This window comes from Lontra canadensis, unplaced genomic scaffold (assembly GCF_010015895.1).
Source record: "Lontra canadensis isolate GAN:19392208 unplaced genomic scaffold, GSC_riverotter_1.0 scaffold60, whole genome shotgun sequence".
In the NCBI taxonomy this organism is placed as follows: domain Eukaryota; kingdom Metazoa; phylum Chordata; class Mammalia; order Carnivora; family Mustelidae; genus Lontra; species Lontra canadensis.
In genome coordinates, this window is record NW_022631054.1 from 9,112,234 (window position 1) to 9,135,751 (window position 23,518).

Sequence of the window (23,518 nt, forward strand, 5' to 3'; positions counted from 1 at the left end):
CTTTTTATAATTGCATCCCCAGGATATGTATGTATCATGGAAATGACAAAAACAATATTGGTTAGGGGCGCCTGGGTGGCTCAGTGGGTTAAAGCCTCTACCTTCGGCTCAGGTCATGATCCCAGGGTCCTGGGATCAAGCCCCACATCGGGCTCTCTGCTCAGCAGGGAGCCTGCTTCCTCCTCTCTCTGCCTGCTTCTCTGCCTACTTGTGATCTCTGTCAAATGGATAAATAAAATCTTCAAAAAAAAAACCAAAACAATATTGGTTAAATATCCAATACAGGTATTTACCACTTTTCAAAATTCTGCATTATACCTTAGCACTTTTCTTTTAAGGAAAGACTTACATTATTGCTTTTGCTGACCAAGAAATCAGACAAGAATTTCTACTTTTATGAAAATAGCATTTGTGGGGCGCCTGGGTGGCTCAGTGGATTAAAGCCTCTGCCTTCGGCTCAGGTCATGATCCCAGGGTTCTGGGATCGAGCCCCGCATCAGGCTCTCTGCTCAGCCGGGAGCCTGCTTCCTCCTCTCTCTCCGCCTGCCTCTCTGCCTACTCGTGATCTCTCTCTGTCAAATAAATAAATAAATAAAATCTTTAAAAAAAAAAAAAAAAGAAAATAGCATTTGTTGGATTGGCTGCAGTGAACTGTATACAGAGGGCAGTGCATACTGAGTGGCAGGAGTGGGGCCACCAAGCTCCTTCCCTGAGAAATCGCATTCATCGAGTTGCCATAGTTTGGAACTGTGTAAGCATCTGTGCTCTTTATTTTTTAAATGTATTTATTTGACAGCGATCACAAGCAGGCAGGCAGAGAGAGAGGAGGAAGCAGGCTCCCCGCTGAGAGCCCGATGTGGACTCGATCCCAGGACTATGACCTGAGCCGAAGGCAGAGGTTTTAAACCACTGAGCCACCCAGGCACCCCAGCATCTGTGCTCTTTAAATTCAAGTTAACATATAGTATGGTATTGGTTTCAGGAGTAGAATTCAGTGATTTGATTACATAAAATACCCTGTGTTCATCCCAACAAGTTCCCCTCTTTTTTTTTTAATTTGACAGAGATCACAAGTAGGCAGAGAGAAGCAGGCTCCCCACCGAGCAGAGAGCCTGATGTGGGGTTTGATCCCAGAGTCCTGGGACCTGAGCCGAAGACAGAGGCTTTTAACCCACTGAGCTATCTAGGCACCTGACAAGTTCCCCTCCTTAATGCCCGTCACCCATTTAGTCCACCCCCCTCCAGCAATCCTCCATTCTCTATATTTAAGAATCTCTTCATGGTGGTTTGCCTCCCTCTGTTTTTATCTATTCTTTCCCTTCCCCTACATTCATCTGTTTTGCAGGAAATCATGTATTTGTCTTTTCTCTGATGTCTTTTACTTAGTGTAGTACACTAGTTACATCCACGTTGCAAATGGCAAGGTTTCATTCCTTTTTAATGGCCAAGTAATACTCCATTTTATATATGTGTGTATATATACACATACCACATCTTTATCCATTCATCTGGACATTTGGGCTTTTTTCTTTTTTAAGATTTTATTTATTTGACAGAGATCACAAGTAGGCTGGGTTTTGGGGGGGAGCAGGCTCCCTACTGAGCAGAGAGCCCATTGCAGGTCTCGATCCCAGGACCCTGAGATCATGACCTGAGGCAAAGACAGGCTTAACCCACTGAGCCACCCAGGTGCACCTGGACATTTGGGATCTTTGCATAATTTGTTGATAGTGCTTGTATAAACACTAGGGTGCATGTACCCCCTTCAAATCAGCATTTTTTAATCCTTTCAGTAAGTAAAAAATAGAGAACATCTCATGAATTTGTATGTCATCCTTGGGCAGGGGCCCCGCTAATATTCTCTTATTCCAATTTTAGTACATGTGCTGCTGAAGCAAGCATTCTATTTTTACATCCATTAGCAAAATATATCCCAAAGTATTAGAAAAATCTAAGATAATTTGTTTCTGAGAACACAAGTTTTTCCATATAAGTTAGTGGTAATTGATTCTTCATTTACACTATTTAGCTTACAGAGGGTTCCATAGGAATGGAGTGCTTTCAGACAGGCAGGAGGGACCTGTAATGTTAAAATGTGATTTTGAAAACCACAGCAAGGAAGAAAGTTTCTCGTGATACAGTCTTGATGCCAGTGTTGCAAACAAAACTACCTATGTACTTTTTCATGTATCTCGTGTTGGCCAGCAGTTAATGGATGTCTTCACCATGTATAAGGAGTAGATAGCCGAAGTGTCTTAGCCAACCCAGAGAATGCATTCTTTCTACAGCCAGGGTGCAGGGGAGAACCTGGCCTGGCAGTCACATGGTGCAAGCATGAGACCTGGGAGAAGTTAGCACTTGGCTATAGGGGAGAGTGGATGCATTGTTTTGCCAAAGCAGCAGCAATGGTTTCCTCATCTGATAACTGCCTTAGTGTTTGACTCTTAGCTTTGAGCCCGATGCTCCAGCCTTAACAATTAAAAATATCTCATCCCTTTGTAAGAATATGTGGCTGCAGCAGAGTAAGTGTAGGAAGAGTGGTAAGAAATGAGGTATCCTATGTCAGGCCTGTGGTATGCTCTGTTTTAAGCAAAATGAGGAACAAGGTGACGATGCTTGTCATGGTTTCTGTTAAAAGCATTGTACTTAAGGGCCTAGGTAGTACATGGAGATGGAAACGTGAAGATTGGAAAGGAAACCGTGGCAGGCAGCATAGATGATACTGGTAACAAAAAACTTGCTGTCAGTTTAAGGATGGAGAATGTGTTAGTAAATGGCTAAAACTTATTTGTATATAATAGCTAGTAAAGTTTTGCTTCATGGTAGTATCAAGGAAATATATTTAGAACCATACCTGAAACTCTTGATCTCAGGGCTGTGACTTTGAGCCCCAGGCTAGGTGTAGAGATTACTCAATAAAGTTGTTTTTTTTTTTTTTAAGCTTTATTTGAGAGAGAGCATGAGCAGGGGGGAGGGAGAGGGACAAGCAGACTTCCCACAGAGCCTAACATGGGGCTTAATCTCAGGACCCTGAGAGCACACACTTAACCTACTGAGCCACCCAGGTGCCCCATTTAATGATAAAAATCTTAAAATATATGCCATTTTCAAAATCTGGGCAGAAGCAAAACTCTTGAAAGGTATTCAAAGAAAATGGAGGTTTCCATGTTAATGGATATTGAGGCTTGTCAATTTGTCTTCAAATTAAGTTCAATAAAAATTTGAAAAGTTTTGGGTTTTGTTTTTTGTCTGGTTTTTGATGGGTCTTAGAAAAGGGAGAAAAGATGTTAGAAGTTTGATGAAAGAAAAATGTCGGAGCGTCCACCTGGCCCAGTTGGTGGAGTGTGCGACTCGATCTCAGGTTGTGAGTTTGAGCCCCACGTTGAGTATAGAGATTACTTAAGACTCCAAAAGAAGAAAATGTAAAATAGTTATCTTGGAGAATGGGAAAAAAATGTTCCAGGGAAATAGAATTGCCAGGAAGTAGAGCATTTGGCAGCTGAATTCAACAAAAGAGGAAAAGTGCAAACGTATTAGAAGTGGGCGCAAAATTACAGTTGACAGTAATGTTCCCAGCATCCATTCCCCCCATCCCTACCTAGGGATGGATCCTGATTAGCCATAACTAGTAAGAACATAACATTGTCTGCTGAGTGGAGTTGGTATGTTCCACATTGACTTGGAGTAGAAGTATTTATGTAAGAGGAAGACATGCTCAACCTTGAGATGTGCAGTGACTGGTAATGAATGACTGGTGATGGTCATATGAGTCAAGATGGGAGGAGGAAGAAAACGTTACTAGAAGTGAAAATGTCAAAAATCAACCAGTGCTGTTCAGTGGATTTCTGTGGGTTTTGAAATTGCTGCAAGTGATGGTAAAAGTAAAGTAGTGGGCATGAGAAGTTGGTGCTGGTGATTCTGGAGTTAAAAATCTTAGAGAAATGCTGCTGGTAAAGGAAACAGTCAACAAAACCAAGAGATGACAGAATGGGAGAAGATAATTTGCAAATGACATCAGATAAAGGGCTAGTATCCAAAATCTGTAAAGAACTTAGCAAACTCAACACCCAAAGAACAAATAATCCAATCAAGAAATGGGCAGAGGACATGAACAGACATTTCTGCAAAGAAGACTTCCAGATGGCCAACAGACACATGAAAAAGGGCTCCACATCACTCGGCATCAGGGAAATAAAAATCAAAACCACAATGAGATACCACCTCACACCAGTCAGAATGGCTAAAATTAACAAGTCAGGAAATGACAGATGTTGGCGAGGATGCGGAGAAAAGGGAGCCCTCCTACACTGTTGGTGGGAATGCAAGCTGGTGCCCCCACTCTAGAAAACAGCACGGAGTTCCCTAAAAAAGTTGCAAATAGAGCTACCTTATGACCCAGCAATTGCACTACTGGGTACTTACCCATCTAAAGATACAAATGTAGTGATCTGAAGGGGCATATGCACCTGAATGTTTATAGCAGCAGTGTTCACAATAGCCAAACTATGGAAAGAATGTAAATGTCCATCAACAGATGAATGGATAAAGAAGAAGTGTGTGTGTATCTATACACACACACACAGAATGGAATACTATGCAGCCATCAAAAGAAGTGAAATCTTGCCATTTGCAACGGTGTGGATGGAACTAGAGGGTATCATGCTGAGATAAATAAGTCAGAGAAAGACAACGATCTCTGATACGAGGAATTTTAGAGGCAAAGTGGGGGGTTTGGAGCGTAGGGAAGGAAAAAATGAAACGATGGGATCAGGGAGACAAGCCATAAGAGACTCGTAGTCTCACAAAACAAACCGAGGGCTGCAGGGGTGGGGTAGGGAGAGGGTGGTGGGTTGTGGACATTGGGGAGGGTGTGTGCTATGGTGACTGCTGTGAAGTGTGTACGCCTGATGATTCGCAGACCTGTACCCCTGGGGCTAGTAATACGTTATATGTTAGTAAAAAGAAAAAGAAATGCTGCTGGTTAATGGATTTGGTCTAAAAGCATGGGCTTCAAAGAAGGCTGAGCTTTTGAGGGCCTACAAAGGAAGACAATGGTTTAGGGGTGGCAGTGGCATGACCTAGAGGAACCTTAGCCTGCCACCAGGAACCCTGCTGCTTCAGGTTTAGGGGAAGGAAAAAAGGCCCTAAAAGGGCTCCCAGGGCAGTCTGTCCTGGGGGTAAGTCTGCTTAAGAGTCGGAGCAAGAAAGTCAATGCAAATGTTCGAAGAAGTCGCCCCAGAGGATGCTGGGGACAGATCCAGATGGCACAGTGGAAGGTTCAGGGAGGAAGCAAACATGGGTCAGATTCGGAGTTGGAGGGAGCTTAACTGCTGCGCGGGGTGGGGGGAGCTTGAACATCCGGCTGAGGCAGTCCAACCAGGAAGTGTCACACGGGACAGGCTTAGCACTGAGCTTCTGTCAGTGGAAGGGCTAGGTTGACTTGTGGCTCTGGAAAGAGCAGTCAGATGAGGAGCTCTGCCACTCCCTTTTCTGGTGCTGAGTGGTGAGTGGTAGAGGGGGCCCTGTTCATGGACCTTCAACCCGGCCACCGGTTTGTAAAGGCTACAAATAATACAAGTGAGGGGACTGTTCTCTCACACCACAGTCACATCTAGAGTGATGGTTTAGCACCTCTCCTAGGGCAGTGAGCTCTGCGGCCCTCCTGCGTTTTCATTCCTCCGGGCCAAGGAGCTGATAGGGGGCCTGGATTATCTTTAAGTAGAATGATTTTCATTTTAGAAATAATACCCTAGAGGGGAAAAATAAAGTTTGACCAGAAAAGTGATCAGTGTGGACATTGTTGCAGAGACCAAGTTAAACCTGTATGAAACCTGTATCCTAGATCTGGCAGTGGGAAAGGTCAAATTGGAGAAGTTTTCAGGAAGGGAGTTGACAGATCTAGGTGACTAGCTGAGTGTGGGGATGAGGAGGAGGAGAAAGTCCAGAATGACTGCAGAACACCAATGCCGATGGTGCCATCTGCTGGGGTAGAGGATGCACAAAGGGGAGGGGCCTTTTTGGTACTAAATATATGGTGTTTGAGGGGAGTCTGGGAAGCAGATTTAGAACTAAAGAGTGAGCTGTAGGCTGAGGAGAATGCTTGACACTCAGGTGGCTTTTGAAAGCTGTGGTCATGGATGAAATCCCATCACTCAAGGAGCATCTGTGATGCCTGAGGGTAGAGGCCCAAACTTTGGGAACAAGACCAAGGATGTAAAAGTGATGGCCAGAAAGAGATGTGAGAAGTCATAAAGGGAGGACATCACAGAATCCTAGAGCACAAAATAACAAATGATTCGTTTGGCATCAGAACCAAGAGGTCCAAGAAGGTGAAGGTGGGAAAGTGTCCACTGGGCTTGGCAAGGAGGCTAGGGAGAGCAGCTGTGGAAACGGAGGGGTGGGCCCCAGGCTGCCGCAGAAGCAGTTGAAGGCCTGATGCCCTCACAGCGTTCCATCCCAGTAAGAGCCGGCCCAGCCTTCTAGGTCCCTGCCAAAACCCTCAGTGTCCATCCTGACTTTATCTTTTCTTCCTCACACTCCACATCCAATGAGTCTGCCAATCCTGTTGATTCTGCCTTTGAAACATCCAGAACCTGACCACGTCTCAGCATCTCCCCGAACATGGGTCTAGGCCTCCGCATCTCATCTGGATTATCAGTCTTCCAGATGAACTCCCTGCTACCTTCCTTTGTATCCTCCACCTCTCTGCTGTCAGTTTTCAATATAAGGACTAGGGTCGCTTGAGCAGAAGCCTCCAGAGGCTTCCAGTCTCACTGGGGCAGAAGCCAGCATCCTATGGGAAGCTCCACTGGGTACCCCCATCTGTCTCCCATTTGCTCTGCTCTACCCCTGGTTTACTCCAACCTCATAAGCTGCCTTTTGATAGGAAGACAATTTCCCCTGTTAACCAAATGGCTTTCTCTTTCAGTTCTTTCAGGTCTTTAACTAGAAAGGCCTTCCCTGACCTCTGTTCAAAATAGCAGCCCTTCCTGGTGGCCAGATCTCCCAACCTCCTATATCACAAAAATAAATTCTGTGTGATTCTACTAATGTGAGGTACTGAGATTAGTCTAACCAGGCACAGAGAATAGACTGGCAGAAGTGGGGAGTTAACATTTAATGGATATAGAGTTTCAGTTTTGTAAGGAGAGAATTCTGGAGATGAATGGTACTGAACGGTTGCATAGCAATATTAATGTACTTAATGTCATGGAACTGTGTGCTTTAAAGTGGTTAAGGTGGTAAATTTTATATGTATTTTACCACATTAAAAAAAACTGGGGGAACGCCTGGGTGACTCAGTTGGTTGAGCGGCTGCCTTCAGCTCAGGTCATGATCCCGGTGTCCTGGGATAGAGTCCCACATCGGGCTCCTTGCTCAGCAGGGTGCCTGCTTCTCCCTCTGCCTCTGCCTGCCACTCTGTCTGCTTGTGCTCACTCTCTCTGACAAATAAATAAATAAAATCTTTTTTTAAAAAAATTGGGAAAAAAAATTGGAGGGGGTGCCTGGGTGGCTCAGTGGGTTAGGCCTCTGCCTTCAGCTCAGGTCATGATTTCAGGGTCCTGGGATCGAGCTCCGCATCAGGCTCTCTGCTTGGCCGGGAGCCTGCTTCCCCCTCTCTCTCTGCCTACTTGTGATCTCTCTCTCTCTCTCTCTCTCTATCAAATAAATAAAATCTTTTTTAAAAGTTGGGGAAAAAATGATGGGAAGGATGTCGAATAAAGATGTAAGAAAGAAAGAGAACATTGAAAATAAAACATTTTAGGGTATTGCAGTGATTGTCAGTTTTATAGAAGGAGAAGTTAGATGGCCTGTCCATAGAAGAAAAACTAGTGGAAACAACTGATATTTAAAGGCCATTTTATGAGGCTTTGTCATTTGTATATTGTCTTTTCCATTTTTGTAAAAACGTCAAATAACAATGTTCATGTGCTCATTAGATAATTTTTGGAAAGCATATTTAAATTAAAAACTTCAGGGCACCTGGGTGGCTCAGCCAGTTAAACATCTGCCTTCAGATTGGGTTGTAATCTCAGGGTCCTGGGATGGAGCCCCAAGTTGGGTTCCCTGCCCAACGGAGAGCCTGCTTCTCCCTCTTCCTCTGCTGCTTCCCATGCTGGTGCTTTCTCTCAAATAAATAAAAAAAATCTTTTTCAAAAATTAATTAATGAAAAACTTTCAGGGGCTCCTGTCTGGCTCCTGTCTGGCTTAGCTCCTGTCTGGCAAGATCATGTGACTCTTGATCTTGGGGTTGTGAGTCTGAGCCCCACATTGGGTGCAGAGATTACTCAAATAAAAAAGATAAATATTTGAAAATGTTGAAATTTTAAAAAATGAGGTGATATAATTTTATACCAATTCTGGTAAATAACATCTAATAATTCTTTCGTTAATTTGGATTGATCATGAGCAGTCACTTATACAGAAGAAGAAATAAAAATGTTCTACTTTAAATCAGAAGGTTTAAACGTTCTCTCAAATTATATGATAGCCTTTGGAAAGATGACTCTTGATTTCCACGTGGGGGTAATATTGGTCCAACTCTTCTACTGAAAACAGCTAAGAACATATGACAAAATATTTTCTAGGATCTTTCTAAAATTAACAAAACACTGAGGGGTCCCAGGCTGGGTCCAGGAAGAGGAGAATAATGTAGAAAATTGAGTCTGATGCTCAAGGGTTACTTCTTCCCTGGATATGTTTGCAAATCTGGAAGAGGTGAGTAAGTACTTGCCTCTGATACGATGTGCTGAGTGCTGATGTCAAAGTGTTTGTCAACCTGGAAGAAGCAGTTGTACAGGGCTGGAGGGAAAAACTTGTAAAGTCCAGCCCCAGCAATTGTGGGTGCACTTGTAAACTCTGTTAGGCTTGGAGTTGGCACCCAGAATGGTTGTGCCGTGGTAACTAACTAACCCAACCCTCACACAGATTGCAGCCTGACTTGGAGTCACATGGGGAGCCAGAAACCTCAAGTCCTGAACTTGGATAAAGGTGATCCAGAATAGCTAGGGCCCCCAGGCACAGGCTAAAGCAAATAATCCTTGGCCTTACATGATTACTACACGTATTTTACAGAAGCCATATCAGACACATATTCAGAGATAACTAGGTTTACAAGGAGACAAGGAACCATGATGAACAAGGTTGAAACAGACAAAAAGGACCCACAGAAACCCCAGATAACAAAGATAACAGACACAGACACACACAGAATGTGAAGCAATTATGTTTGCAGTTACGTTTATGCAAGGGGAAACTTGAAAATTCTAGGTGTTACGAGCTGAATTGTGTCACTCTCCCCCCGAATTCATATTTTGAAGTCCAACCTCCACTCCCTCAGAATGTGACTATTTGTACATAGGGTATTTAAAGAGGTGATTAAGATGACATGAGGTCACTGTGGGAGGTCTTATTCCAATATAACTGGTGTCCTTATAAAAAGAGGAAATTAGGACATGGACAGACACACAGCTGAGGGACCACACCACAAGAAGACAGCCTCCTACAAGCTCAGAAGAGAAGCCTCAGAATGAAACTAACTCTGCTGACACCTAGATCTTGGACTTGTACCTTTAGGGATTTGAGGAAGTAAATTTCTGTTGTTTCAGCAACCCAGTCTGTGGTAGTTTGTTGTGGCAGTCCTAGCAAACTAATAGAGAAGGGAACCAGGAACTATAATGGACTCAGCAGATTTTTTTAAATCAACCAGGTGGGAATCTGAGAACAGAAAAATAGAATACCTCAAAGAAATCAATGGGTGTATTTGGAAGCTGATTAAACACAACTGAAGATAAAATTAGTTAACTGGGAGGTAGTGGAAGGAAACTACTTATTATGAAGTACCAAGAATTTAAAAATTGGAAAACAAAAGAAAAGCTGAGACTATTGTAAGAAAATCAAGCCGACTATAATTGGAGTCACAGAAGAAAGGGAAAAGAGGATTGAAGAGAGAATGTCTGAGACTTAACCCAGAACCTATTAGAGGGAACGAGACACCAAAAGAAAAAGTCAAGAAGCTGAAAAACTTACATAAAAAATTCACATCTAAACACATCAATAACGGTACCACAATTTTTAGAAGAAAAGAGAGGAGTTGGGGGGAAAGGATTACTTTGAAAGGAATGACATTAAAGCTGACATTTGATTTCACAGCAGGAAAAGTGGTCACGGGGCACCTGAGTATCTCACTCATTAGTGTCTGCCTTTGGCTCAGGTCATGATCCCGGGGTCCTGGAATTGAGTCCTGTGTCGTGCTCCTTGCTCAGTGGGGAGTCTGCTTTTCCCTCTCCCACTCCCCCTGTTTCTGCTCCCTCTCTTGGTGTCCCTCTCAAATAAATAAAATCTTAAAATTGTCACCTTAAAACTGTGGAATGATATCTTCAGTGATCTCAAAGAAAATAACTGCTGACCCAGGATTCCTTTACACAGTAAGATATGAAGGTAAAAAAAGAAATTCTGAGACAAAAATGGAGAGCATTGACAAGCAAGCAGCAGACTTGCACTAAGGAGCAAAAGAAAACGATTGTATTGGAATACTAGGAGATGCAAAAGCAACGAAAAGAAAAGAAGTAAGTCCCAAACAAAGGTTGGGTACTTCTGAGGTGAGTCGAAGCAAAAGCTACCTGCCCTTAGTGGAAAGTTGCAAACTCTTTCAGAACCAGGAGCTTGCACTGATACAAAACAGAAGCTTGCTGTCTGGCGGGAAGGCAGGAAATTCACCGCCACCCAAGACCCACCATTAATTACATGCCGAGGTCAGATGCTATGTGGGGAGGACAAAGCCCTACCCCGGAGGCTCAGGGGCACAGGACCTGTCTACAGCTAAGGCTGGCACAGGAGAAAGGAGAACAACTCTCCTACCACCAACATGAGCCTTGAATCCTAAACAATGGCAAGTTGCTGCTGGGGAAAGGGCAAGAGTTTGGAGGGGGAGTCCCTCTCTGGTGCAGGCATACAGGGACTGTTGAATGCTGAGGTACCCCCAGACTCCCGGGATTCCAGGTCTAGACTGAGCACAAGGTAGCAGCAACCCACTATCAGAAATGAGATGCTTTGATGTGCTTATCAAAGGACACGGCAGAGGAAAGAATTCATGAGCTTGATGACAGGTCAGTAGAAATTAATCCAGCTGAAACAGAAAAATATGGAAAAAATAAAACAATAATGTTTAATAGCTGTGCCACAATATCAGGCATGTAATTGAAGTAGCAGAGGAAGAGAGAAAATATGGCAGAAGAAGCATTTGAAAAAATAACAGCTTGAGATTTTTCCAGAATCAATACAAGATAGCAAACCACAGAGCCAGGAACCCCAGAACACCCCCCAAGGAGAACAGAAGGAAAGAAAGGGGGAAGAAAAAACAACAAACAAACCCATACCCAGGCACTTCATAGTAAAACTTCTGAAAACCAAAGATGGAGAAAATTTGGAAAACAACTGAGAGAAAACAAAGGAAAAACAACAACAAGAAAAAGAGTTAAGCAGGCTTTTCGTTTAGATATTATTATATAAGCCAAAAGATACTAGGATAACATCTATAAAGTTCTCAAATGAGGAGAGTCAATCCAGAGTTCTATACCTAGCAAAAACATCTTTTAAATATGATGGTGAAATAAAGATTTCTGCTTGTGTTCACCAGAGGTGTGTCCAAAGCTTTCTTCTCCACCACCATCTTAGGAGGCGTCTACATCTACGTTTGTCTGGAGTTTCAAGTGCCTTCTGAGAAAATCAGTGTCTCAGTGTTCCAGCTTTCACTTAGACTTGTTAAAAAAACAAAAAACAAAAAAAACAAAACAAAAACAAAAACCCTCTATCTTGAAATAACTTCAAACTTCAGAGAACATGTACAAGCAAGGTTCAAAGAACTCCAGTATGCCCGTCACTTAGGTTGCCCGATTAATGCACTGTAGATATTTTTTGTAACTCTTCATGTGTTTATCTATGCATATTTATTTCTGATGCCTCATTACCCTCTTAGCACTTCAGTGTGTATTTCTAAAATACAAGGAGGGGCGCCTGGGAGGCTCAGTTGGTTAAGCGACTGCCTTCGGCTCAGGTCGTGATCCTGGAGTCCTGGGATCGAGCCCACATCGGGCTCCCTGCTCAGCAGGGAATCTGCTTCTCCCACTGACCTCGCTCCTCTCATGCTCTCTCTCTCTCTCAAATAAATAAATAAAATCTTATAAAATAAAATACAAGGACACTGTCCTACAAGACTACAAGGAAACTATCAAATTCAGGGAATTAACTTTGAAATGGTACTACCCATAGAAACCACAGACTATTGAGTTGTCACCAGATGTCGCAAGAATGTCTTTTACAGGTCCAGGATCCAATCCAGGATCACTCATGCCATTTAGCTCTAATATCTCTTCAGTCTTGTCAGTCTTTTCTTGCCTTTCATAACATGGACAGTTTTGAAGAGTGCAGGCAGTTACTTTTAGAATAACCTCCATTTGGACTTTTTTGTCTCATCATAAGTCGTTCAGTTTGTACACGTTTAGCAGGAATGTCACAGAAATGATGCTGTGTTCCTTTCAGTGTATTATGTCAAGGGACACACAATTTTGACTTGCCCCATTGCTGGTGGTGTTAACTCTGGTCACTTAAGATATGTCTGTGGTGTTTCACTACGGTCAAGTTAAATATTTTATACTTACTAGCTAATAAATTATATTAGTTGCCATTTACTGTAGAGCTTTTTTTCTCCCCCATTTATTTAATTATTTGTATCAGTATATACTAACAGATTCTTATTTTATTCATTGAGTTAGAATCCATGGCTATCATTATTTATTTTGATATCAAATTGTCCCAGTAAAGTAAGTGGGAATCTCTTTAATCTTTAGCTGTGTCTCCATTATTCCTTGACCACTTTCTTATTTTCTGGAACATCAAGATGCTCCTGGCTTATTATTTCCCTTTCCAGCCTTCAGATCAGCCATTTCTCCATGGAGCCCTGGTACCTGTTAATGGAGAGGGTATTCAGAAATCAAGGTAGGGTCTCGCCACTGGGTTATCATTGCTTCTAGGCTTTTCTAAGAGGCAGAACTCCTAGATGTATGGATGTGTGTATATCACACACCTATGTATACACATACACAACTAGATCTGTTTCAATATTCATCTAAATATATTTAAAGCCAGGTGTTCATTCACATATGTCCAATTCCAATCCAACATCCCAGGATTTATTTGAATCTTCCCCATTTCATCTTTATAAATCTATCCTCTGGCAGTGGAAACTTTATCTTCAATATTTTACTTATTTGTTCAATCCCCTTATATGTAACTCAGCTTTGACCTGGGCAGCCACGGGCCACTCAGTTTTCTGGTCACCACGTGGTCTTAGTAGACAAAAGGGAGTGCTTCTTGGGTGTTAACTTGGTGATTTCAGAGCGTTGTATCAGCCTTTTCCTTTGATGCCTGTAAAGAATTCCTCACCCTCTCCCCGACATTTTTAGTTGTTTTGAACAAGAGCGTTGTCAAGAAAATGCCTGTAATGTACTCATAAATTGAGCCAAATATTATTTTTCTGTGCCCAGTAGGAGAGAGAGTCAGGAAGCACTACTTTGGGCATTATCTTTCTTCATTTCCAGTTTCGCCCGGATCCCGTGTAGCCATGGCTTCCTGTAATCTTGCGAACTCTAGATGAAATCATACATTGAACTGCCCTCCTTGCGTCCGGTATTCAAATGATGGAGGAAAACAATGCACCACACAGCTCTTCCTGCCCGAGCCTAGATCAGCGTTTCCCAAACTCGTGTGTACACCAGTCACCCGGAGAGCTCCTTAAAATGTCGAGCCTGTGTTACCTGGTGTGGTGGGGGAGGCTGACAGGCTATGTTTCTACCAAGTTTCCAGGTAGCAGGACTCTCTAGATTGCTCATCCCCTCTGTCCCATTCAGTGGTCAGTGAGGGGTGGTTACATGGCACGACCAGCAAAACTTACAGGCATTTTTAACTTTTTTTTTTCCATTGGCAAACCTATACACAAACTCAGAGAACAGAGGGAACCCCTACATATCGCTGGCATTTACCAAACTTCCCCTGTCCCTGACCATTTCGTTCTTAGAACATTTTATTTATTTTTAAAGATTGTATTTACTTATCTGACAGAGAGATCACAAGTAGGCAGAGAGGCAGACAAGGGGGGAGGGGGGAAGCAGGCTCCCCGCTGAGCAGAGAGCCCGATGTGGGGCTTGATCCCAGGACCCTGAGATCATGACCTGAGCCGAAGGCAGAGGCTTTTTCCTTTTTCTTTTTTTTTTTAATATTTTTTTTTATTTGTTTATTTGACAGAGAGCTAGAGAGAGAGCACAAGTAAGCAGAGCGGCAGGGAGAGGGGGAGAGAGAGAAGCAGACTCTCTCTTGAGCAGGGACCCTGATGTGGGGCTCGATCCCAGGACCCTGGAATCATGACCCGAGCCGAAGGCAGACGCTTAACCAACTGAGCCACCTGGGTGCCCCCGAAGGCAGAGGCTTAACCCACTGAGCCACCCAGGCACCCCTCTTAGAGCATTTTAAAGCAAATCCAGCTTTCTATCATTTCAGTGTGCTCCTCTAATAGGGATTTTAAAAAAACAAAAACCCCAAGCAAACCACAGCATCATTATCACACAGAATTAACAATACATACAACACAAAAACGTAACTCCTGGACACCATGTACTACTCAGTGCATCCATATTCCCAGAGGCAGGCACTGGATGGGTCCCCGGTCCCTGCCTCCCCAGCCCCAAGCTCACGTCCTCTGAGGAAAACCTCCTGTTGCAGAGCTCCTTCTGTATGCACAGCTACTTCTACGCTATGCTTTTCCTCACTGGCTGAGAACGCAGGTATTTTCCTTCCCAAACTGTGTTTTATGGCCGGCCAGTTTCATTCTTGGGAGAACTTTGTTAATAAACATCAGCAAAAGCTTGAGGATTGTGCCCTTTGACCCCTTTCCTGGGTCTCTGCCCAGTCCTCTAGCCCTGAGGCTGGGACAGTAAACGGCAGCTACCGTCAGGAGGCCCGGAAAGTTGGCCCCACCTCACGTTGGCAGCCCAGGTGACCTTGATGTAGGTATTTGATGTAGGTTGTTTCAAGAGAGGCCTGGGGGGTCAGGCTTCCCAAACTCTTCCAGCCTTGAACTCCTCTAATTTTCTCCTGGACATCTTCCCACGGCCAGCCTCCCGCTATGCTGTTAGTGTGTGGGGCTGTATGCGGTGATCTCACTCTGCCCCTCTCCGGGCCCTGGTTAGAGGCAGAAAGGGCATCCCTCCATGAAGGACCAGAGGGAAGCTTGTTCCTGCAGCCATCTGGACCCACTGTGCCGGACCCACCCACTGGCACAGAGCTCGTCTCTCTTGCAGTCAGTCTGTCCCCGAAACCCATGGGGGACAGCCAGCACATTCTATCCCAAATTGTTCCCAAGTCCCAAGCCTCTGGTGGACCCTGAACGTCCAGAGAACACACGTTGTCCTGGCCAACTGCTTTGTGGACAGATTGCAAGGTTGGCCAAATCCCCAGCTGGGGACAGGAGGGAGGTCCTGGGGGACCGGCACAAGTCCAGGCTCTGGGCCCCACATTCCCCACCCCACCAGCCTGCTCAGCTGGTGCCTGTGACAGGAGCCCTCACCCAGACTCTCAATTTCCGGGTTGCAAATTTGGTGGGGCCCTTCTGGCTGTATGTGACAGAAGTCAACCTCAAAATTGTTTTGGCAAAAAGGTGGCTATGTACTGGGAGAAAGTGGGAACCTCATGGAGCGGACTGCTCTCAGGAATGGCAGAGGAAGATGGGCCTCCCCTGCTCTTTCCGAGGCTCACCTCTTCAGGAAGTTACCTTCCTCCCTCCCAGACCCCTGCAGAGTGGCAAGAAATGCGGCCGGACAGCCCCCAGCCGCAGGCTTCACAGAGGTGCCCACACACCGCAGTCCTTCAGGAAGGGCCTGAGCTGGGGCGGGGTCGGCCCCAGGCCCGTTCCGTCGGGATGTGGAGCCTGGGCCCCAGCTCCCCGGGTGATCTGAAAGCTCACCTAGGGGCAAGAGCCGCTGCATCACAGCTTCTGGCCCCCACAGAGACTCCTCTGTTGTCCTCACTCAGAGCTCGAGGGGCAGGGCTCCGGGAAACCCATGCGCGGTCCCACCCCCGGAGCCAGCGGCTGGCCTGGCCACAGGACAAGGCCACCCCTGAGGTGCCCCGTGGCTGCGCAGCAGCTGCCAGGCCAGGGCCCCGCGCCCATAATCCCACAGCTGCTCCACAGCTCGCTCCCCTCCTCCCATCCCCGACCTCCCAGGGAGCTTGTGGGACAGTCATCTCATCTGACTGCACCTCCCTCCAGCCATGCTGGGGGGCGGGGAAGGCCCAGCTGCCTCCTTGGGATTCAGTGAGCTGGTGAGAGCTGGGGTCCCAAGACAGGTGTTGGAGGAAGCCAGCCAGCCAGCCAGAGCCGGCTGAGGAGGGCCTGAGGAAGGCGGGGACAGTTACAGTAGGTTCCTTCCAGATGAGAGGCACAGGGCAGTCAGGGGTCAGAGACCCATGGGGTGGGCGAGGCCCGAGCATGAGGAGAGGTGCTGATCTAGGTTAATTTTCCTTCCGTCTCTCTGAGAATGTCTTCTTCTTCTAGACTAAGGTGGTATCTGTACTTCAAGACAGAAAGCCCCTCCAGTTTGGACCGCAGTCTTCTGCCTAGGGCGGGGCTCTGGCCACAGCCTGAGGCCACCCCTCTCTACTCTAGATCCAGGGCAGGGAGGAAGGGGGAGCTTGGCAGACTGGAGAGGAGGAAGGGTGGGTGTGGAAGAAGGGGCAGCATTAGGGGGCTTGCAACCTTGTACGGGACAGTCTTCGTGGCTGGAATGTCCTAAGGTCCTTCTCCATGTAGTGAGCTCCTCCAGGGTCCCCTCACCCCAGCTCTGAGGTAAGAGTCAGGCTAGGGAAGTTTCTGGAACCTCGATTGGCCCTGGATGTGGGTGTGACTCACCGTGCAGGTCTGTCTCCCCATCTTGACGCCTGAAGACCCCAGGGACCAGCTCTGACCTCTCCGAGACAGGACCCACTGTAGTCATACCAGGGACACATCAAATGACACCACACTCGGGGCTGATGTTCACTTCTCTTCCCCCAAAATACCGAACACACGGTCTAGGTGTGGCAGGGGGACAGAGTCAGGTTGGGGACCCGGACATTACACACCCAGGGGGCCCTTGGCGGAGGCGGACAACTTAACAACTGGTCTGAAAGTCAAAAGAGAGGAGAGCTGGTTAGTGGGGTGAGCAGTGGGGTGGGGCGGGGGCTGCGGGGTACAGGCCCGGACGCAGGGACTGACCAGCGCAGTCGGCCCCGGGTGCCCACAGTGGCCCTTCTTGGGGCCCGTTCCTGGCGGGGGCAGGCTGGCCTAGCTGTGCGGGGTGGTGTCCACGAAAAGCCTGAGACCTGAACTCAGGAACAGTGAGGCCAAACCTCTCGGTCCCCCCAAACCTGTTTCCTGGTGTGTGAGGGCATGTTCTTCCCTGCACACTGGCCCCTGCCTGGGCTTGCTGTGAGGAGCCTGTCGGCCTGCAGAGGGGAAAGGCTCTGGCCATCCCAGGGCATGGGGCACCAACGGCCATCTTTGTGGCTGTGTCCCCAGGGCCCAGCACAGAGCAGACACCTGTGTTGCCCTGCAGGGAGTAAATAATTTGCCGGGGGAAGGCGACGGTGCCTGGACAGGAAACGGGCTGGTGCCCATGGGATGTGCAGATGAGTCCATGCCCGGACCGGGACACACGTGTGCACCTGCAGGCTCAGCCTGCCTCCGGCCTCCCTCTGAGTGTCTGGGTCTAGTCTCAGAGCGCAGGGTGGGTGCTTGTGTGGGGACAAGCTGCTCAGAGTCCTCGCAGGGCTGTGCCCCTACTGGCTCTGCCTGGGGTGCTGCAGGTGCCGGCGGGGACGGGGCTCAGACGTACTCTCGGGCTGCAGCCGAGGGGCCAGGCCGGTAAGGCTGCGGGCTGCTGCTGGACCTCTCAGGCTCTGGGCACGTGCAGCACAGGAAGGAGCCCCCCAGCATGGCCAGGCCGGCGGACGCCCAGCCCACGAACAGGGCTGAGCCAAACTCGTACCTGCAAGGGGTAGGGAGGGGCATCAGGGGTGGCTGCAAGCCTTCCCCACCGCAACGATCCCCACGTGGGGGCAGGGGTCGTGTAGGGTAGGGGGTGCTGAGACTGGGGGCCTCCCAAGCCTCCTCAGTCTCTCCGGAGAAGTTCTGGGGCATGCCCATTGCTCCTCCCGACCTCCAGCCAACACACCACCACCACCCACGGGGACCCAGGCCCAGTGTGGGTCTGCTCGGTGCAGATTTGGGCCCCTCCCTCCCCCCCTACCCCTACCCCACTGCCCCCCAGCCAGAGGTGGTGGTCCAGGAGGGCTGCCGAATCCCGTGGGAAGGAGCAGGGCAATCCCTGCCATCTTGCTCTCGGTGCCCCTCCAGCCCACAGAATGCCCAGCCCAGGCTACCCGCTGTCTTCCCGGGGCACACCGGGCCCTTCCCCTGGCACTCAGGGCTCCCTTCCTTGTGCTGCGGCAAGCGGGCGCAGCCCCTACTCCCACTCGGCTTTGGGCACCACCACCCCCCCGCCCCGCCCCTGGCTCCCTGTCTCCATGCCTTTGCTGGAGGTGCCCCCTCCTGGAAAGTCCCCCTTTCTGCGCCTCCTATGCTCCTCTGACTTCAGGGCCCACTTCAATGGCCCCCTCCTCCCAGGGGCTCTCCCTGACCCCTCCTGCTGTGCCTCCTGCTGACGCCTCCTGGGTGGCCTTCAGCTCCTGGCTTCAGCCTGGCTCCCTTGGGAGTGCCTGGAGGGCAGACAGCACCAGATTTCCACTTCCCCAGGACCCAGCACGGGGCCTGCATACCAGGTGCCTTGGGGAGTGCTGGAGGGGTAGGGAGGGGTGCCCGCGCGGAGTCTGTTTCTGAGTTGAACTGCCTCTTGGTTAGAGATCTTTGTGGCTATAGCTGCCCACCTCAGGGAGTGATCACCATGCCTGTGGTCTCCTTTTCTTCCCCTGCCACACTTCTGCCTTCTCCAGGCAGCCCTCCTGATTGCAGTAGCTTGGGTATCTTTTCTCATTCTCCCTCAGGCCCAGGGCCCCAGGTCTGTTGGGATGTCTGGGGTTGAGACCATCCCAGTCTCTGCTCTGGCACGGCTGAGAGGTGGGGGTGGAGCCTGGTGGGTCCAGGCTCTTCACTGAGCCCCCTATTCTGCCCTCCTGCCCTTGGCCTTCCTAGTCCTGGCCATTCTAGCTCCTAAATGTCCCGGAGCCTACTCTGCACTGCTAGCCTTGGGGCCCCAAGCCCTGCTCCAGACCTTTTGCCCCTTCCTGGTCATATCCTCGCCCCACCGTGCTGCGTGCCAGAGCCTGGATTGTTGGCTGCCTTCCACCCAGGATGGGGAAGCAAATCTTCCTCTGGCTGTACGGCCCCCCACATCTGCCCTGACCACTTGTCCAATCGCCATCTCCCAGCCCAGGACACCTGCCGCCTTGGGTAGGAGTCACAGCAAGGGGTTCACTGAGTGCTCTCCGGGGCCTGGCCTTGTGCTGAGTCCTCCCTGCAACATCTCCCCGAGCCCTTGGGACCCAGCTCTGTTGGACAGGGACTCGCCCTTCACACAACCAGCATGCACAGAGCTGGGATTTCAACGCAGATCCAGGTTGCTGAGCTCCTGCGGTGTTTCCCACAAGACTCTCACCCCCTGAGAGGATTCAGCCACACCCTGCCTAGCCCCCCACTCCAGAGACCTTCTCACCGACAGCACCCATGGCTCCCCCTGCCCCCATTTTTCCCACCCATGTGTCCTGCTAAACAAAGGCAGCAGAGAGGCCCAGCTCCTTTCCTGGTCCAGGCCACACCCCGGCACTCACCTGGCATTGACAGGTGTGCTGGGGTTGAAGAATTCCTGGGTCACTAGGGTGGCATACCACGAGACGGCTGTCAAAGTGCAGAGGCCTAAGGATGGAGGAGGGAGCGCTCAGCTCTGCTCTGGCCCCCGGCCGGCCCCCCAGAGCGGGGCCACCTGCCATGACTGAGATGGCGGACAGGGAGCCAGGGACACTGACCTGCCAGAAGGAAGAGGACACCCCCAGAGATGGCGATGCGGCCCTTGGCGATGGGGTTGCTGTCTCCAACCCGAGTGCACTTCATGCCGACCACACTGAGGACCATGGCCACAAAGCCCAGAAGCACGGCCACCACCATCAGGGCCCGCGCTGACTGGATGTGACCTGGGCAGAGCAGGGGGACTGAGCAGGCACCGGGAGAAGTGGGCGGGTAGGAGCAGCCTGGCAGGGAAGGGGCTGGGGCAGGGGCCAGAAGCGCCTCCCAGGAGCACCTGCGGCAGGTGTGAGGGGCCCCTGCGGACAGGCTGTGCGGCTGAGCTTCCCCTCTACACCCCCCACCCCTGCCTCCCCGTCGCTCACTCCCACTGCAGGTTCCTTCAGGTGTTGTGTGCCGTGCCAGGGTACTTGGAGGACTTCTCTCCTCTGCTGCTCCCTGGCGGTGAGATTCCCTTTGGGGCCTGGCCTCCCAAGCAACGGGGCCTTGCAGATTCAGCAGGAGGGAGTGAGGGCGTCTAAGGCCCATCTCAGCCCCAAGCTGGCTCTTGGAAAGGGACATTTCCCCCATCAGCCATTCTGGCTCCTGGTCACCTTCCCCTCTGCCCTCTGAGTCACCCACGGCAGCTGGACACCCGTGCGCAGTTCAGTCCTGGGCCGTGGGCCACTCGGGGGAGCTAGGTCCCTGAAGGAGACCAGGTGACCCGCCTGGATGGGTGTCTTGTGATAACTGCCCGGCTCAGGCCTGCGCCGCCCTGGGCAGAGGGTGGGTGGGTCAGCCCAGAGCCGGAGCTAGAGCTGCAGTGGGGCCTGTTTGCAAGCCAGCTTGTCAAGTTCAAATGCACACCCCAGAAGGAGAGGGACCTTTGTACCCAAGAACCTGTGGGCATAGGCGCGCGTGTGTGTGCGTGTGTGTTGGCACACCCAAATGGAGCATGCTTGTTCAGATGGCAGGCCTGGTATGAAGGTGTGTGTCACAGTGTGTCTGCAGACAGAGCATGGGGGGAGGTAGAGGGGAGCCTGAGTGCCAGGCACTCGGGCACTCATTTATCTCGTCTAACCCTCCACAGTCCTGTGACATCTTAGTGCTCCCCTCTACAGATGAGGACATTAGAACACAGAGAGGCTTGGCGACTCCTTGAAGGTGACAGTGGCAGAGCTGGGATCTGGGCCCATGGTGGCTGGAGCCTGGAGTACCTGCCCTCCACGGAGCACCAGGCTGGCCCGGGTTTTCAAAAGCACATGGGGGCAGGGGGTGGAGAATGGAGCAGGCGGCAGCCTGTGGGCGAGCTTGCTCTGGACCTCCCCTTCCCCAGCATCCCACCTTCCCAACCCAGCTGGAGGGAGGCCTACCTTCCAGGGCGAGCAGGGAGTCATAGAGCTTGCACTGCACCTGCCCGGTGCTCTGGGAGGCGCAGGACATCCAGAGCCCTTCGTAGAGGCCCACGGCCGTGATGATGGCGTCACCCGCGTAGGAGGACTGCTTCCACTGCGGGAGGGCTGTGCTGGCAATGATGCCCACCCAGCCACCCAGGGCCAGGAAGTAGCCCAGGAGCTGGAGGCCTGAGTTGGCCATGGCCCAGGGGAGGGGGCTGGAGGTTCCAGGGCTCAGGGCTGGGCCAGGGTCCCTGAGGGGGCTGAGGTCATGGCCAGGTGAAAGGAGCTGCTGGGTGGAGGGTGGGGGAGCAGCGAGTGGCCAGAGGCTGAGAAGGAGAGGTGTTAGTCCAGCAGGAGCAGCGGAGCCAAAGGCAGCGGCTCTGGGCTCTAGAATGCAGGGGGAGGCCCAGGGGCTGGAAAGGCCAGGGGCCCGCCCACAGCAGCTGCCGAAGCCAGGACAGGGTCCCCAGCTGAGCTCCTGCCAGCCCCCTGAGGGCGGGGGGCGGGGCCATGGCCCAGGTGGGTGCCCTTGCCCCACCTCCCAGGGATAGAGAGCGGAGGGGCTGGGAGGGGTGACCCTGCTTGCCCTCAGGGCCTTCCTGCTTGGGAACCCCCTTTAGGAACCATGCAAGTTCTAGTTCCTGCCCAAGCACCAGCCCCAAGATGATGGATTTTGCTATTGCATGGCTGACCTGACCCTTGGGGTTTTCAGTCCTCTGACTGTAGGACAGAAATGGAATTCTACTTTGCAGCAGGTAAGACTAGAGTTAGACATCAGGGAGAACTTTTTGGAGAGGACTCTGAGGCCAGAGGTGGAAAGACAGGGCTGGATGTTAGGGAGGTGGGATCCCAGGTTTTGGGGGACCATAGGTATCAAAAGCAGGGGAGGCCAGGCCAGGGAATATGCACTTATGGGGTCTGTTTGAGATCTGAGTGGGGCAGAAGAGGGACCCCATCAAGGCTGGGTCAGACCTGGTGGCCAGCCAGCAAGGGTCCCGGCCAGGGAGGTGGGAGATAGTGCTGACCATCTGGCATCAGCCTGAGGGAAGGCAGAATGTTCAACCCCACTAATCCTTTTGCTGGCTGGCTTAGCAGCTCCTGCTGGGGCTGGAGGCAGCGGGCCCTGCCCCCCCTCCACCCCCACCCCACCCCCCACCCCGCTCCAGAACAGCCTGATGGGGAGCCAGGAGCTGTGGCCTCTGCACATTCCTGGGGTTCAGGCTGCCCCTCCTAGTGGCCTCCCTCTTCTCTCTCCCATCCCAGCTCAGCCCTCTGGAGCGGGGGAATATTTAACTCTCCTCTAGCTCATTAGCAATCCCCTCACGTTCAGTTTGGCCCCCTGGGCTCCAGCGGGCGTGGGTGCAAGGGGAATGTCACAATCCTGCTCTGACTCCTGCCAGCCCCAGGCTGCCCCCTCTGTCCCCAGCGGCCCACCTGCCTTTCCTGGACCGCACTGGGGGAAAGCAGGGTCTGGCTGCTGACGCCCCAGCCTCCCCCATAGGCTTCTTCCCCCGCAGCAGCGGGGCGGGGCGGGGGGGGGGGGGGGGGTGCTTCTGCAGGGACTCGTCCCCAGCCTGCTTCCTCACATTCTTCACATGGCTATGCAAACGAGAGGGTGCCAGGCACTGCGCAGACAATGGCTGCCCTGTGCATCCGCCCAGGGCGTGGGCCCCTGGTATGGCCTGCAGCTCCAGCAGCTGGGGGGCAGGGGTGGGCGTTGTGTGGCTTGTAGTTCCGCACACGGGGCCAACACTGGGTCCCGTCTGCGCTGAGAAGGCCAGAGCCACATGGATCCACGGAAGCACAGACCGGCTTCCTGGGATGGACCAAGGGTCCTCGAATTCAAAGGGGGCCTAGAAGAGTGGAGAAGTCAGTCCTGAGTTGGGATCCCTCTTCTACCACAGGCAGTTTGGAGACCGTGCGATCAGGGGAAACAGGACTTGGCCAGAGCCCAGAGCAGGACGCCTGGGGACACAGTGAGCACAGTTTCTGTGCATGAGCTGTGTGGTCCTCAAGGCAGCCATTGGCACTGGGCAGGCCAAGAGGTGACCTATGTGGGTCCAGGATGCAGCAGATC

The 23,518-nt window shown here is 50.4% G+C and overlaps 1 protein-coding gene and 1 pseudogene across 1 annotated transcript; both read right to left on the reverse strand.

The window, feature by feature from the left end:
* Positions 1 to 1,799: 1,799 nt before the first annotated feature.
* On the reverse strand, positions 1,800 to 1,898 carry LOC116879442 (annotated as a pseudogene).
* A 15,182-nt stretch (positions 1,899 to 17,080) lies between these two features.
* Positions 17,081 to 21,892, reverse strand: CLDN19 (claudin 19). The gene is made up of 5 exons (XM_032877482.1): positions 21,418 to 21,892; positions 20,071 to 20,235; positions 19,876 to 19,960; positions 17,925 to 18,077; positions 17,081 to 17,213 (listed from the first exon to the last, which is right to left on the reverse strand). Exons 1-5 carry the CDS (start codon positions 21,638 to 21,640, stop codon positions 17,165 to 17,167), a joined length of 675 nt encoding a protein of 224 aa, XP_032733373.1. The 5' UTR covers positions 21,641 to 21,892; the 3' UTR covers positions 17,081 to 17,164.
* Between the last annotated feature and the right edge of the window lie 1,626 nt (positions 21,893 to 23,518).

Coding starts and splice junctions, on each gene's coding strand:
- CLDN19 (XM_032877482.1), bottom strand. CDS start 21,640: ATGGCCAACTCAGGCCTCCAGCTCCTGGGCTACTTCCTGGCCCTGGGT. Junction 19,961..20,070: donor TGTCCTCTTCCTTCTGGCAG/GTCAGTGTCCCT, acceptor CTCCATCCTTAG/GCCTCTGCACTTTGACAGCC. Junction 18,078..19,875: donor AGCACACCTGTCAATGCCAG/GTGAGTGCCGGG, acceptor TACCCCTTGCAG/GTACGAGTTTGGCTCAGCCC.